At 40.0% G+C, this 17,465-nt stretch overlaps 1 protein-coding gene across 1 annotated transcript; it reads right to left on the bottom strand.

Annotated features, from left to right (window-relative positions):
- Positions 1-1,141: 1,141 nt before the first annotated feature.
- On the bottom strand, positions 1,142-17,367 carry LOC115798427 (5-hydroxytryptamine receptor 3A-like). Its single transcript, XM_030755277.1, has 11 exons — positions 17,328-17,367; positions 16,441-16,601; positions 16,315-16,359; positions 15,170-15,279; positions 6,175-6,344; positions 5,920-6,080; positions 3,365-3,575; positions 3,108-3,254; positions 2,988-2,994; positions 2,688-2,772; positions 1,142-1,360 (listed from the first exon to the last, which is right to left on the bottom strand). Exons 1-11 carry the CDS (start codon positions 17,365-17,367, stop codon positions 1,142-1,144), a joined length of 1,356 nt encoding a protein of 451 aa, XP_030611137.1.
- Positions 17,368-17,465: the final 98 nt, after the last annotated feature.

Below are 17,465 nucleotides of genomic sequence, written 5' to 3'. Positions count from 1 at the left end.
TTATAGCTGACCCAAGTGCCATCTACCATTCACATTTTACTCTGTTCACCCTGTTCAGCTCTGCCCTTGAGTGGTGTATTTTGATAGTCTGAAGTAGTATTTTATTAATGTTTTTAAATCTATTTTAATTTTGTGGTTTTATTTTTACTTTCTCACAGTTTTATTTTTTTTTATTTTTTTTTTATTTCTTAGATTGCTTTTGACTTTGGAGCCCTTTAATATTATTTAACCAATTTTTTTATTTTTATTTTTTTTTATATATCAATTCTGATCCAAGCCTCAATTTTCCACCAGTCACTTGCTGTCTAAATTATTTCATTTTCTTAATGTTTTTTGTGTGATTAGTTTAAACATGTTTACTTATGTCTAATGTTTTTGTTTTATATTGTTTACATAGTTTAATGTCTGCAGCCACTGTGGTAGCTCATGCTTTGTGCAGCACATTGAGTCGAACAGTGATCTGCTGTACCTCTCTCCTGACATCTCTCTGAATCATACTGATGATGATTTGAACCACAAATGTAAAATTCCATAAGACCTGTTGCCACTGATTTCCAGTCCAGTTTTTGCGTATTTTGGAATTCCTGCAGATACAATTTAAAGTTGGTCCTTAAAAAATAGTCAGGTACAAGAACTGGACTCAAAAAGAGTGAAAAGGCAGACGTTCAGAACGCCTGGAGAGATGTTGCTCAAGATCCCACTGAAAATTCCCAAGCATGTCTGGCTCCTTAGAAGCAAAATAACAGAATCTGGGATGACTGAAGGTTTTTGCACCTACTGTATTTATTTAAAAACATTATGAGATGGTAGTATTTGTTTGTCATGGCCCACAAACTGAGTCAATGATTTGAGTAGTTTGTTCGTTTCTTTGTTTGTACAGCACTTAATAATACTTTCATCATTCTCACACCACTATCTGCCTAAAGGACTAACTTCAGTTTTAATTAGGCAAAAGTTTGAAAAGCAAAACTACATAAAGTGCTGCTCACAAGACAATACAGAGTTTGTGTTTTGAAAAGCACAAAACAACAAGGTTATACAGTGTCAACATGGTGTCCTTAAATACATCAATAAGCCATGTTTTGATACAAATACGCTGCTGTAGAGCAATTGTGGTGTTAATAGGGATTACTTTCCATTTCTAAGTGTTCCACTCCGTGTAGATAAGAGTTAGAAAGAGCGACACAGTGACAACGTAGAAAATGAAGAAAACCCTGTTGATTCTAGCAGCCCACTGGACGTACTTCCCTCCCTCCCCGCTGCCACAGAGGTGTAGATTTAGGGCTTTCTTCAGCTCCTTCAGCTCCTCCAGGATTAGCAGCAACACATGAGACTCTCCTGTATGAACACTGTTGTTAACCTGCAGACAGTCAAACAGTCAGAGAGGGGCATTAGAGTCAGTTTATACTGCTGAGCTTAATAAGGCATTATGGGGAATAGTGGCAAAATGACTTCTCAGCAGGCTGAACTCTGGCATCTAAAGATGTTAAATGCACAGAAAAAATTTTATTACAAACACAATCAGCATAAGAGCTGACCTATTTTTGCCCTGCAGCATTACATCTGTTCATGTTTCCTGCTTAATCACATCTCGTGTGACTTTTTCACTGAAATTAGATTAGATTAGATAAACTTTATTAATTCCTTTAGGAAGATTCTGTCAGTGAAATTAAAAAATCAGCCCTAAGGGGAAAATTGCAAATGTCTACATTGTTACACAGATGCCAACGAGCTGTTTTGTTGCAGTTTAGTTATAATTATACTACATTTTTATTGCATTACTAACAACATTTTGTAGGTAGCTTCTACAATTTTCAGTATAGCACCTCTATTATACTGTAACAGTTATTAACAGCAATTTTTCCTAAATGTTTTTTCAAATAGCTTGATTAAAGAAACAAACAAGTAGTAAAGGGCAGTAACAGTGCAATCATATTGCATGAAAAGGAAGTAGGTTTTGACACATTGGTGTCATCTTAAATCACAAGAATCATTTTTGTCTCAGTTTAAAGATATTGAAAATAAATATGTCTGTGAATACTAGTTTTCTTCTTTCTTTCTTTCTTTCTTTCTTTCTTTCTTTCTTTCTTTCTTTCTTTCTTTCTTTCTTTCTTTCTTTCTTTCTGTCTTTCTTTCTGTCTTTCTTTCTACACCATTTATGAGGGTTCATGTGAGAGATAAAAGAGAATTAATGATGAGACTTGAAACAGGACTTGTCAGAAACACTGAATCCCATATTTAACCATAATGTAACTCAGTACTCTCTATAACCTCTTTAATATAAGTCTGCAGTGACCCCTGCAGTATGGATGCAGCATCTACAATTTGGTCCAAATCTAAAACCTCATTCTCATTCTGTCAGCACTCCCTCTATTTTATTAAAACTGGATGCACTACATGTACATTAAAGGCAACTTTAAGGCCTTTAAGTAATGAGATTTTTCTCCAAATTGTGTTTGTGTGTGTGTGTGTGTGTGTGTGTGTGTGTGTGTGTGTGTGTGTGTGTGTGTGTGTGTGTGTGTGTGTGTGTGTGTGTGTGTGTGTGTGTGTGTGTGTGTGTGTGTGTGTGTTGATTTGTGGTCTCTGATTGAGATCTTTTAAAGATCTCCTAAAAACTCACATGAAAAACATATCCTTGCAAATCCTTGCCATATTAATGCAGTATCTGTATGATACTAAAGCTGTACCTCTTCGACAGCAGGCAGTAGCTCATGCTGTTTCTCCTCACTGGACACTTTGCAGATGCAGGAACAGCAGGTCTGTCTTTGTCTTCTGAAATCAAACAGTAGGTTTGTCTCGAGAATTTGCACACATTTAATAAGCTCCAAAGTCACTCTGCTTATTTTTACACTGTACAAACATCAAACATGTCCTAGCTAAAAGTTGTTGAGAGTTTAACATTTAAAAAGCAGTGTCTATCTACTTCATCAGAACTGGCTGATTAGATGAGACTGAGTGTGTATCTTTGGCAGCATAAAAGGTGTTACCTGAGATCTGGATTCTTGTGTAGTCAGAATGATACTAGCTAAGATTATAGCCTGAATCTGTGAGCAGTATCTGAGAAGATTCTGTGTAAACTGGTCTTCTCTGTTTTGTACAGCTCTTACCTGCATCACTGTTGTCACGTTTGACTTTTTTCTTTTTGTCCTTCACCTTGAGTTTGACTTGGGAATCTTTTTCTATCAGATATGTAACCAAAATCGTTTCCAGCAGACTGAGCAGCATAAGGGCAAAAATCACAATACAGTAGGTCGCTGAAAGGAGGGAACAAGCAACAGTTATTTTTTCTTTTGGTATCTGGTGCTTCTGAATACATGAACTGCACCACACTTAAACATTGTCTTTAAATGGAAGGAGTCCGTACCTATGAGTGGGGTCTTGTTGGACATGGACGGCAGGATGTCATTGAGGATGAGCAGCAGAACCGAGATCGCCAGCAGCACGGTGACTTTGAAGCCCAGCTTCTCCCCCCGATGATCAGCGATGAAGAAGGAGGCGAGATCCAGAGTTAGGAAGAATAAGATGGGCAACAGGAAGTTAATGACATGAAGGAGTGGCCTCCTCTTCATGGTGAACTGGGAAAACAGGTTCAGTGGTCAGGTTAGTTTAACCTCATGTGAAAAATTATGACATTGTGTGAGTGTGGTATTATAGGAGTAAATTTTTATGTTTTTTTAAACTGCTTGATTTATGAATACAGAGTTATTAACACAAGACACCTGTAATCAGCTCTGGGACCTCCCTGCCATATGAATACAAGGAATACATATGGCGAGCAACAGCAAAACCCCAGTGCAGAACAGAGCAGGTGTCCACAATAACTTTATGCCTCTCATAAAGTCAAAAGGTGCATAAAAGGATGAGTTCAGCAAAGGTGGGATGCTGAGGGACTTGTAGATGTGCAGCAGCTGTGGGCAGGCTAAAGAAACTTAAACGGTGTGACTGAGGAGAAAATAGAAAACACAGCAAGTGTTTAAAGTGTTTAAAATGACCATTTTGTCATTCTGAATTTGATGGAAGTAACACCTCTGACAAAAGTTGGGGCAGGACCATGTTTACTGCTGTGTACCATCCCCTCTTCTTGTCCATATATGACTTGTTCTCTGCATCATAGAGCTTTAATCTCTGTATTTGTGCATGGCACAGTGAACTGTGTTCACAGGCAATGATTTCTGTCTGTTCCCGAGCCTGCTGTGATTTCGATGACAGAATCGTGCCTGTTTTTAATGTAGTGCCGCCTGAGGGCCTGACGATCCAAGACACTTTTGGCCTTGTCTCTTTCATACTGAGATTTCTCCAGATTCTCAGAGTCTTTTGATATTATAAACGGATGACAATGATGATCTAGATGATGTACTATAGATTCAAAGTCATCATAATTTTATATTGAGGAGCTTCATTCTGAAATTGGAAGGATGCTTCCTTGGTGGCCTCAGAGTCTCATCTCTGCTCTTTGCAGATGATGCGGTCCTGTTGGCTTCATCAGGGAGTGGCCTCCAGCTCACATTGGAACGGTTCACAGCTGAGTGTGAAGTGGCCAGAATGAGAATCAGCACCTCTAAGTCTGAGGCCATGGTCCTCAGCCGGAAAAGGGTGGAATGCCCTCTCCGGCTCAGGAACGAGTTCTTGCCCCAAGTGGAGGAGTTCAAGTATCTCGGGGTCTTGTTCATGAGTGATGGGAGAAGGGAGCGGGAGATCGACAGACGGATCGGGGCTGCTTCTGCAGTGATGCGGCCGCTGCACCGGTCTGTCGTGGTGAAGAGGGAGCTTAGTGTAAAAGCAAAGCTCTCGATTTACCGGTCGATCTACGTTCCTACCCTCACCTACGGTCACGAGCTTTGGGTAGTGACCGAAAGAATAAGATCGCGAATACAAGCAGCAGAAATGAGTTTCCTTCAAAGGGTGGCTGGTGGCTGGTGAGGAGTGCGGCCATCCGGGAAGGGCTCAGCCCCAGAAAAGCAGAAGAGAATGGATGGATGGCATTCTGAAATTGTTCCAGAATTTGTAGATGCAGCTTTTTGCAGGTTGGTGAACCTCTGCCCATCTAAGATGCTCTTTTTATAAGCAGTCATGTTACTGGTCTGTTGCCAGTTAACCTAATTAGTTGGAAAATGGTCTTCTTTCTAGTAACACTCATTTTTCCAGCATTTTGTTGTTTGTGCCTCAACTTTTTTTTGTGAAATGGTCTAAACAGTTGATATGTTTTCTATGTTCTTGTCATTGGGTCTGCGACCTTGTGTTTTTGAGTTTGATGGACTTTTGTCATTAGTTTAGTTTATCTGCCTTTGTGATCACATGTTTGTTTTATGTTATACTGTTTTATGTGTTCTCCTTTAGTATTCTTAAGTTTCCAGTGTCTTTAGTTTTTAGTTTAGTTCTCCCTGTGTTTTCCCCTTAGTGGTTCTGTTTCTGTTTCCACGTCTACTTCCTGTCTTACTTTGGCAGTCCTTTGTATCATGTGCTTTGTAGTTAGTTTTGCTTCCCTTGTCTCATAGTTAGATTTAGTTCACCTGTTCTCCCCTGCTGTCTCCAGGCTCCCTAATTACCTGCTGTGTGTATTTATGGCCTCAGTTTTTCTGTTATTTGCTGTGTCCTTCTCTGTGGCTCCCCTCATGATGTGTGCTTCCTCTTCTTTTGTCTCCCCTTTTGTCTCTGAGTTGTTTATTTTTAAATTTTGGCTCCAATCTTGCCTTATTTTTTGTATTGTGTGTTTTGGAAGAGAATTCAACATATGAGTTCTGTCTCCTGAATCTTGCATTTGGGTCCAACTCTGCCTGCCACACAGCTGACACGCAGTTCTATTGAGAATAAAATATCACAACATCCCAACTATTTTGGAATTGGGGTTGTAGATATGTATACCTCACATGACATCTCTTTAATTTGCCACCCGTGTTTATCTCTCTTTGTGTTACATACAGTATATATGAGATTTTCCCACTGTCTATTTTCGATGGTGAAATTGACTTTGGAGATGGATAGCTGGAGGAACTCCCACTCTCCCTGCGTCTTCATCACCTCACGGGAAAACTGTGTCGCCCGAGATGAGTTGGAGAAAGGCAAAAGCCTCATTTCATTTACTATGGTGAGAACAGAGAAAACAATTCAGAGCACAAGCCACTGTGAAAGCATGATAAACTGACAAAAAGCACCAAAACACACATCCTCCCTCACCACAGTGAATCGCAGAGCCGATGGTGATGTTACATTTTTGTGTGTCGAAGGGGAACTTGTGGACATCCATCTTACAGGTGCTGACAATCTTAAGGTCCTCTTCAGAAGTAATGATCCCGTCGTATGATACGTATATGTATGCATTTTGAGGGGAGTCGTCCGTCTGTATCCTGAGATACAAACACACATAATTTTTCTCTTATGCTGCATTTGTAGAGTACCTCACATGATATTTCACACTGATTATGACATGAATTCTGGAGCTCTGCTGTCACAGCAGCAGGATAATGTGTTTGTTTAAAAGTAGTATGAAAGCTTCTGTGTGTACTTTAATAAAAGTGAGCACATAATGAAGGAGCTGACCTTCTAAACAAACACAGGATGGCGCCAGCAAAAATGAAGCAATTGCATTTGATGCTGAGCAACTATAAAGTGCAATTTTATGTTTGCCTTACATTCAATTTAATTTTCAGCAATAGAGTTATCTTAAATTATTCCCGCTGTTTTCCAGTTTCTTTGTATGCTTACCTGTTTTATATTTAGTTTCTTCAAGCAAATTAGTGCTCTTAATCTATGTTTTTTTTAATATGATCTCTGATGGAGAATACATTAAATATAATACAGAGTTTATATATATATATATATACATACATACATACAGTGTATCACAAAAGTGAGTACACCCCTCACATTTCTGCATAGTTAAGTATATCTTTTCATAGGACAACACTGACAAAGTGACACTTTGACACAAAGAAAAGTAGTCTGTGTGCAGCTTATATAACAGTGTAAATTTATTCTTCCCTCAAAATAACACAATTGACAGCCATTAATGTCTAAACCAGTGGCAGCAAAAGTGAGTACACCCCTTAGTGAAAGTTCCTGAAGTGTCAATATTTTGTGTGGCCACCATTATTTTCCAGAACTGCCTTAGCTCTCCTGGACATGAAGTTTACCAGAGCTTCACAGGTTGCCACTGGAATGCTTTTCCACTCCTCCATGAGGACATCACGGAGCTGGCAAGATATTCGAGACTTTGCGATCCTCCACCTTCTGCTTGAGGATGCCCCAAAGATGTTCTATTGGGTTTAGGTCTGGAGACATGCTTGGCCAGTCCAGCACCTTTACAGCAGTGGCTGTCTTAGAGGTGTGTTTGGGGTCATTATCATGCTGGAACACTGCCCTGCGACCCAGTTTCCAGAGGGAGGGGATCATGCTCTGCTTCATTATTTCACAGTACATATTGGAGTTCATGTGTCTCTCAATGAAATGTAACTCCCCAACACCTGCTGCACTCATGCAGCCCCAGACCATGGCATTCCCACCACCATGCTTGACTGTAGGCATGACACACTTATCTTTGTACTCCTCACCTGATTGCCGCCACACATGCTTGAGACCATCTGAACCAAACAAATTAATCTTGGTCTCATCAGACCATAGGACATGGTTCCAGGAATCCATGTCCTTTGTTGACATGTCTTCAGCAAACTGTTTGCGGGCTTTCTTGTGTACAGACGTCAGAAGAGGCTTCCTTCAGGGGTGACAGTCATGCAGACCAATTTGATGTAGTGTGCGGCGTATGGTCTGAGCACTGACAGGCTGACCCCCCACCTTTTCAATCTCTGCAGGAATGCTGACAGCACTCCTGTGTCTATCTTTCAGAGACAGCATTTGGATGCTTCTTTGGATGACCAACGCGAGGTCTGTTCTGAGTGGACCCTGCTCTTTTAAAACGCTGGATGATCTTGGCCACTGTGCTGCAGCTCAGTTCCAGGGTGCTGGCAATCTACTTGTACCCTTGGCCATCTTCATGTAGCGCAACAATTTGTCCTTTAAGATCCTTAGAGAGTTCTTTGCCATGAGGTGCCATGTTGGAACTTTCAGTGACCAGTATGAGAGAGTGTGAGAGCTGTACTACAAAATTGAACACACCTGCTCCCTATGCACACCTGAGACCTAGTAACACTAACGAGTCACATGACATGGAGGGGAAATGACAAGCAGTGCTCAATTTGGACATTTACGGGTGTAGTCTCTTAGGGGTGTACTCACTTTTGTTGCTGCTGGTTTAGACATTAATGGCTGTATATTGAGGTATTTTGAGGGAAAAATAAATTTACACTGTTATATAGGCTGCACACAGACTACTTTCCTTGGGTCAAAGTGTCATTTTGTGAGTGTTGTCCCATGAAAAGATATACTTAAATATCTGCAGAAATGTGAGGGTGTACTCACTTTTGTGATACACTGTACATATATATCAGGGATCCTCAAATCCAGGCCTCAAGGTCCGGTGTCCTGCAGGTTTTAGATGTGTCCCTGATCCAACACACCTGAATCAAATTGCTGAATTACCTCCTCAGTATGCAGTCAAGTTCTCCAGAGTCCTGCTAATGACTTCTACACTGCTCAAAAAAATAAAGGGAACACTTAAATAACACAATATAACTCCAAGTAAATCAAACTTCTGTGAAATCAAACGGTCCACTTTGGAAGAAACACTGATTGACAATCAATTTCACATGCTGTTGTGCAAATGGAATAGGCAACAGATGGAAATTATTGGCAATTAGCAAGACACACTCAATAAAGGAGTGGTTCTGCAGGTGGGGACCACAGACCACTTCTCAGTACCTATGCTTTCTGGCTGATTTTTTGGTCACTTTTGAATGTTGGTGTGCTTTCACACTCATGGTAGCATGAGACGGACTCTACAACCCACACAAGTGGCTCAGATAGTGCAGTTCATCCAAGATGGCACATCAATGTGAGCTGTGGCAAGAAGGTTTGCTGTGTCTGTCAGCATAGTGTCCAGAGGCTGGAGGTGCTACCAGGAGACAGGCCAGTACACCAGGAGACGTGGAGGAGGCCTGCAAAATGACCTCCAGCAGGCCACAAATGTGCATGTGTCTGCACAGCCGGTTAGAAACCGACTCCATGAGGATGGTACGAGGGCCCGACGTCCACAGATGGGGGTTGTGCTCACAGCTCAACACCGTGCAGGACGCTTGGCATTTGCCAGAGTACACCAGGATTGGCAAATTCGCCACTGACGCCCTGTGCTCTTCACAGATGAAAGCAGGTTCACACCGAGCACATGTGACAGATGTGACAGAGTCTGGAGACGCCATGGAGAGCGATCTGCTGCCTCCAACATCCTTCAGCATGACCGGTTTGGCAGTGGGTCAGCAATGGTGTGGTGTGGCATTTCTTTGCCACACACAATACTGAGCCTCATTTTGATTTGTTTTAAGGACATTACATCAAAGTTGGATCAGCCTGTAGTGTGTTTTTCCACTTTAAGTTTGTGTGACTCCAAATCTAGGCTTCCATTGGTTAATAAATTTGATTTCCGTTGATGATTTTTTTTGTCAGCACATTCAACTTTGTACAGAACAAAGTATTCAATGAGAATATTTCATTCATTCTGATCTAGAATGTGCTATTTGAGTGTTCCCTTTATTTTTTTGAGAAGTGTGTGTGTGTATATATATATATATATATACCGTATTTTCCGGACTATAAGTCGCACTTTTTTTCATAGTTTGGCTGGGGGTACGACCTATATTCCGGAGCGACTTATATGTGAAATTTATAACACATGAACCAAAATACTCCAGCCACTTGACATCTCCGTGAACTGGAGCTTTAAGGCAGTCTTGCGTAACCTGAGGGCGCAGTGGATGATGGATGGAGAGCACAGCTTAACGGCAACTGGGAGAATGCGCCACCCAACTTTCCTGGAAGTCATTGGATGGATCAAGAAAACATGGGCTTTAGTGACAACCGAAAACATCCTGTTGGGATTCAGAAAGGCCGGAATAATTGGAACTGCAGCTGACGATGAGTCTGACGAAAGCAATACAGAAGAGGAAGCGGCGCTTCATCTACCTACGGAGTGTGCGGAGTTGTTTAGAAGTGACACCGAGGATGAAGAATTAAATGGATTGATGGTTTGGTTAACTTGTTAGTATGTTCTTTATGCTATGGTTATCTGAATAACTGTTAATGTTACGTTAACATACCAAACACGTACTCTGTTCGTTGTGCGTCATGTAGCTGAATGTGTTACGTTAGCATAACGTAGGCGTAACCGTGTTCGCCCTGTTCTTTAATCCATTATTATTTTAAATTGCCTTTCAAGATGGAATTTCTGCTCTGGGTCTCGGATTCTATCAAATACCCCCCCCCCCCCCCCCCCCCCCCCCCAAAAAAATGCGACTTATAGTCCAGTGCGACTTATATATGTTTTTTTCTTCTTTATTATGCATTTTTTGGCTGGTGCGACTTATACTCCAGAGCGACTTATAGTCCAAAAAATACGGTATATATATATATATATATATATATATATATATATATATATATATTTATTTATATATATATATATATATATATATAAAATTCTAGCTCGCCCCCTACGGGCTGTCTTTTGCCTTCCAAGTTCAGGTCCTCTACCAGAAGCCTGGGAGGTTGAGGGTCCTGCACTGTATCTTAGCTTTTCCCAGGACTGTGCTCTTCTGGACAGAGATCTCAGGTGTAGTTCAAGGAATCTGCTGGAGCCACTCCCCCAGTTTGGGGGTCACTGCCCTGAGTGTTCTGATTACCAATTCAATTCAATTTTATTTATATAGCACAAAATCACAACACACAGTTGCCTCAAGGCACTTTGTATTGCGGGTAAAGACCCTACAATAATACAGAGAAAACCCAACAGTCAAAACGCCCCCCTATGAGCAAGCACTTGTCGACAGTGGGAAGGAAAAACTCCCTTTTAACAGGAAGAAACCTCCAGCAGAACCAGGCTCAGGGAGGGGCAGTCATCTGCCGTGACTAGTTGGGGCTGAGGGGAGAGAGACAGGACAAAAGACATGCTGTAGAAGAGAAACAGAAATTAATAATAATTAATGATTAAATACAGAGTAAAGTATAAACACAGTAAATAAGGTGAATGAAAAGAAACAGTCGATTATGGGAAGCAGCCTAGGCCTATATTAGCATAACTAAGGGGTAGTTCAAGGTCACCTGATCCAGCCCTAACTATAAGCTTGATCATAAAGGAAAGTTTTACGCCTAATCTTAAAAATAGAGAGGGTGCCTGTCCCCCGAATCCAAGCTAGGAGCTGGTTCCACAGAAGAGGGGCTTGAAAGCTGAAGGCTCTGCCTCCCATTCTACTCCTAAGTATCCGAGGAACCACAAGTAAGCCAGCAGTCTGAGAGCGAAGTGCTCTATTTGGGTGATATGGGACTATAAGGTCTTTGAGGTAAGATGGGGCCTGATTATTCAAGACCTTGTATATGAGGAGAAGGATTTTAATTTCTATTCTAGATTTAACAGGGAGCCAATGAAGAGAAGCCAATATGGGAGAAATATGCTCTCTGTTTCTAGTCCCTGTCAGTACTCTAGCGGCAGCATTTTGGATCAGCTGAAGACTTTTCAGGGAGCTTTTAGGACAGCCTGATAACAATGAATTACAATAGTCCAGCCTAGAAATAATAAATGCATGAATTAGCTTTTCAGCATCAGTCTGAGAAAGGATGTTTCTAATTTTAGAAATATTGCGCAAATGCAAAAAAGTGGTCTTACATATTTGTTTAATATGTGCATTGAAGGACATATCCTGGTCAAAAATGACTACAAGATTTCTCACAGTGTTACTGGAGGCCAAAGTAATGCCATCCAGAGTAAGTATCTGGTTTGACACCATTTTTATGAGATTTGTGGGGCCGAGTACAAGAATTTCAGTTTTATCTGAATTTAGAAGCAGGAAATTAGAGGTCATCCATTCCTGCATTTGACCTAATTGATGTGCGTCATCTGGCTTCATTGATAGGTAAAGCTGAGTATCATCTGCATAACAATGAAAATTGATGCAGTGCTTTCTAATAATACTGCCTAAGGGAAGCATGTATAATGTAAATAGAATTGGTCCTAGCACAGAACCCTGTAGAACTCCATAATTAACCTTAGGTGCCGTTTACCCGAGACCGTTTTCATTTTGAAACGGTGTCGTTTTGATGCGTTTCGGCCTTGCGTTTACACGACAACGGGGTCGTTTTGATGCGTTTCGCCCTTCTGTTTACACGACAACAGAGTGAAAACGATGTGTTTCAGAAACGGGGGCCAGAGTGGAGCGTTTCAGAAACGCACCGGCTTGCGTTTTCGTGTAAACACTTGAAACCGGGGTGATTTGAAAACGCTCGACTCGCACATGCGCACTATGGTTGCGACGGCCAGTTTTTCGCGCACGCGCAAACTGATAAACAGTACTCGCGGATTCACGAGTGCTTCTTATGCTTTTCCTGTGTTTTTACCGTTTTGTAATTCAGCGTTGTGTGCAGCAGCGATCCAACCTCATCATCGGTCCACACAAAACCTCTCACATTGGCCGTTTTGTAAGTAATGAACAATTTGCCGCACTACCTACTGTCACTCCACGCATGCGCGTCTTGCGTAAACAAACTTTGCAAAGAGAAAACCAACGCCAACTTGTGGCCTGGCATGGGAACTACATCGTTTTCATCGTTTCACATGTCCTCGTGTAAACGCGGATCGTTTCTGAAACGCCATCGTGTAAACGAAAGGCTGAAACGCATCAAAACGACACCGTTTCCAGTGAAAACGGCTTCGTGTAAACGGCACCTTAGTGTCTGAAGAAGACTCCCGTTTAAATGAACAAATTGGAGTCTATTAGATAAATATGATTCAAACCACTGCACTGCAGCACCTTTAATACCTATAGTGTGCTCTAATCTCTGTAATAAAATGTTATGGTCAACATTATCAAAAGCTGCACTGAGGTCCAACAGGACAAGAACAGAGATGAGTCCACTGTCAGAGGCTCTAAGAAGATCATTTGTAACCTTCACTAATGCTGTTTCTGTACTGTGATGAATTCTGAAACCTGACTGAAACTCTTCAAATAAACCGTTCCTCTGCAGATGATCAGTTAGCTGTTTTACAACTACTCTTTCAAGAATCTTTGAGAGAAAAGGAAGGTTGGAGATTGGCCTATAATTAGCTAAGACAGCTAATTGTTCCATGGACAAATGTTATTTGTAAATGTTAATGTACCAGCATTAAGCAGCGCTGAGTTTTATCATGTTTATTTACCAAATTTAAACAGACACAGTTCAACACTGTAAAAAATATGTGTTACTGGGCAGCATGGTGGCGTGTTGGTAGTCTGATAGTCTGGGTTCAATTCCACCTTAGCCCGGGACTCTTGCTATGTGGAGTTTGTATGTTCTCCCTGTGTCTGTATGGGTTTCCGCCCACAATCTGAAGACATGCAGTTACTGGGGTTAGGTTAATTGGTCTCTCTAAATTGCCCACAGGTGTGAATGGTTGTCTGTGTCAGCCCCGCAACAGGCTGGTGACCTGTACGGGGTGTACCCTGCATCTTACTGCCTTGTCAGCTGGGATAGGCTCCAGCTCCCACCACCCGCACACAACCATGAAAAGGATAGGGGGAATTGATTGATCAAAAGATATTTTATTTTTTCATGAACTATAAATGTTTGGTCAATTAGAACATACAATTAGTTCAACTGGAAATGGAGTAGTGCTTACTGAACAGGCTGAGTTAAATGAACTGTTTCATTACTTAAAAAAATTTAAGGCAACGAGTTACCTTGGTTTTTTTAAGTAGATTCAACTTTTCCGGGTTTACAGTGCAGTGAGGATGTAAAAATATTGTTGAGCTAATCGACCTCACTGGGAGCAGAGTTTAGGTAGCTGCTCTGCACTGTGTTGGTACATGGCACTGAAGAGCATAATAATGAAGGAATTAGATCCTTAAACTTAGTTACAGCACTTTCAGAAAGACTTCTACTGTAATTAAACTTATTCCCCACTGCTGTGTAATCCATTAAAGTAAATGTAAATGTTACTAAGAAATGATCAGGGAATACTGTTAAGTCTTCAGTTTCTATGCCATATGTCAGGACAAGATCCAGAGTATGATTAAAGTGGTGGGTGGGCTCCTTTACATTTTGAGAGAAGCCAATTGAATCTAACAATAGATTAAATGCAGTGTTGAGGCTGTCATTCTCAGCATCTACATGGATGTTAAAATCACCCACTATAATTATTTTATCTGAACTGAGCACTAAATCAGATAAAAAGTCTGAGAAGTCAGACAGAAACTCTGAGTAAGGACCAGGTGGACGATAGATAATAACAAATAAAACAGGTTTTTGAGTTTCCCGATTAGGATGGACAAGACTAAGAGTCAGGCTTTCAAAAGAATTAAAACTTTGTCTGGGTCTGTGATTAATTAATGAGCTGGAATTGAAGATTGCAGCTACTCCTCCTCCTCGACCTGTGCTTCAAGCATTCTGACAGTTACTGTGACTCGGGGGTGTTGATTCATTTAAACTAACATATTCATCCTGCTGTAACCAGGTTTCTGTAAGGCAGAATAAATCAATATGTTGATCAATTATTAACTCATTTACTAATAGGGACTTGGAAGAGAGAGACCTAATGTTTAATAATCCACATTTAATTGACCACTGTTACCTTCACCATCCACATCCTTTCTAGCTCTTCTGAGCCCTATTTATCGAGCTTCTCGTGTTTCTTCTTCCTGGTCTTGCCATCACTTGGTATTGCGACGTCTATCATTACAGTTTTCTTTCTTTGTTTTCTTTCTTTGGTAATTTAAATCCTATTTTATTCACAATACACTTCTCTCAGATGTTGTTGCTCCAGGCCAGGAAAGAGTTTGTCATGTAATGTTTTGCAAAACCAGTGCCAGTATTTTCTATACTTCTGTTTTTATCTAGCTTAAGCAAATAAAATATAAAGTCATTAAATTAGCTTTAGGGGACTTTTGTTAAAGATGGACAGAGCCAGGCTAGCTGATTCCCTCTGGTTTCACCTGAGTTTTATTTATTTATTTATTTTAAAAAGTGTCTCCTTTAAAACCTGTCTGTGTTTGATTTTGTGATAAACAATGCTTAATGGTTGTGTGTGCTGCAGACTCACATCTCATAAATGAAGAGATCTGGTTTCCAGAGGATTTCTCGAGGAATTGTAATGTGGGTAATTCCACAAAAATGAGCAGGGTCCCATGAGATGCGTTCATTATTCCAAATCTGTAGTATGGTTAGATTAGCAGAAACGTTAAAGACAGAGATATAAATAAAAGCAATGTGTTCTCATCCCAGTGAGAAAAATATTGCCATTCTGTCTACATCCCACTGTTATGTACAAGGTATCCCTTTATGCAGGTCTCTAACGCAGTGGCCTCTGGCAGTTAATGATCACATTTCAGGAGATCATGGTTTGCATATTTTATGTTTTTTCATAAGGTTTGGGCACATGGTTAGGTTTAGGAAAAGATGATGTTAGGGTTAAAATATTTGTCAAAACTTGCATAAATGTTATACTCCAGCTGCTTTAGCAAAAGATACTAACAAGAGACAAATAACAAACCATATAAAGATGTGAAGAGTTGTCTAATTATGTAAGAAAATATTTAACATTTGAATAAGCAAAAAGAAAAGCAACTGAAATCACAGCAAGTGTTTTTTCTATATCTTGTGGCGTTCCACAGAGGAGTTGTTAAGGTCCACTTTTATTTTCAGTTTTGACTTTCCCTATGCTGTTAATGGGCCTGATGGTCATCTACACTGATGATTCAACTTTATTTTTTGTCTCACCAAAAATAGAGGAGATACGAAAGAACTTATAGGTTGAGTTACTTAATATCACAAAATGGGACAAAATTAATAAAGTGGTACTGAATATTGCCGAAACTAAATGCATTGTATTTGCCAGTAGGAATGTTCTGCCTCATGCAGTGGTGCTAAACCTATTTAGAGATGAGATTTTCATTTAGGCGGTTTTTACAATTAAATTACTAGTACTAATGTCTACTCTTATACTATCATTACTATCTTTTTCTTTTTTTTTCTCAGTCTGATTATATTGATTATATTGTCTCCAAGATGGCTTTGCTGTTTCAAGGAAATTCTCAAAAAAGGAAGAAGATGCTGTTTACTGATTTTAGTGTAATGTTGTTTTAAAATGTGTTGTTGTGTATTCTTAATATGGACCCCAAGAAGACTAGCTGTGCTTTGTGTTGCAGTTAATGGGATCCTAAAAAACAAACAAACAAATAAACTCACCAGGGTTGCCCAGACGAAGGGAATAAAAGTTTGTGTTTTCTCAATCTGAAAGTAAAAAACACTCATAATCTCAGTACTGGTCACTTTCACTGTAGCATTTAGCTTGTGCCGTAATGCAGCACCTACCACAGCCAGAATGGCATAGAGGATGATGTCCAGCTGCACTATGGTGGGGTGTGTGTAGTCCAGCACAGGCCGGGTCAGTTTAAACACACTGTTATCTGTGGTCAGGTTCAGGTAATCAAGAACATCCTGGTAACTGCATACTTTCTGAGAGGAAGCCACATCTGCAGCAAAACAGTTGTCAGATAAATGGTTTTCCTTAAAATTTTACTTTAAAAATATTTTTCTACTGTTCATTTTTACCTCTTGTGGCAAAAAAATTGGATTTTTTTTTTTTATGAGATTTGACAGTACACAGTTTTGCTTAGTTTGCTGCTTTATCAGTTTCTTTTTCTTCGGCGCTTTTAATATTTAATTTAGCTTGTAGTGTCACAATACTGGTTTCATGTTATACATGCAGAAGTTTCTTTTTTTTCTTAATCTAGATTTACTGTAAACTCCTGAGCTCCTAACCTTAATAGAATCTAAATGCCCTGCAAGAAAAGCAGCTTTTTGTACTTTTATTATTATAATTAAGTTTATTTTTAAAATAAATACCATGTTTTGTTATAATAGATTGTCTATGTACACTTTTAAATTTCAGATGTAGTACCAACAGGGAGGCTTCTGGGTTTATAGCCCATTAAATGACGTCTGTTTCACTTTTTTCCTTCCCTTACTTGAATCTCAAGTTTTGCCTTCCATTAGGAAAAATAAAGTGACTCTAATTTGACCATTTTTCAGTACTGTCAGATACTAATATGATATGAAGTAACTATAAGAAGAGTTACAGTAGCAATTACAATAAAATGTTAAAGAATCAGCAAACTGGATGAGAAGCATTTCACTCTGCTGCCTAAAAAGTCAACTAATGATATAGAAACATAACTCCAAACAACACAAAGTCTTACCTGTTAAGACGATCAGGATGAGAAAAGCTAAATGCATCATATCTGCAGCTGTGAGTGTGTCTGTGTGTCTCAGCCACTTCCAGAGGAGTATGTGTCCCTGCTGTTATAGCTGCTGTCCTTTGATTCAATCTGAGGAGG

Source organism: Archocentrus centrarchus, chromosome 19 (genome assembly GCF_007364275.1).
Source record: "Archocentrus centrarchus isolate MPI-CPG fArcCen1 chromosome 19, fArcCen1, whole genome shotgun sequence".
In the NCBI taxonomy this organism is placed as follows: domain Eukaryota; kingdom Metazoa; phylum Chordata; class Actinopteri; order Cichliformes; family Cichlidae; genus Archocentrus; species Archocentrus centrarchus.
This window is presented reverse-complemented; position numbering and strand designations above follow the sequence as displayed.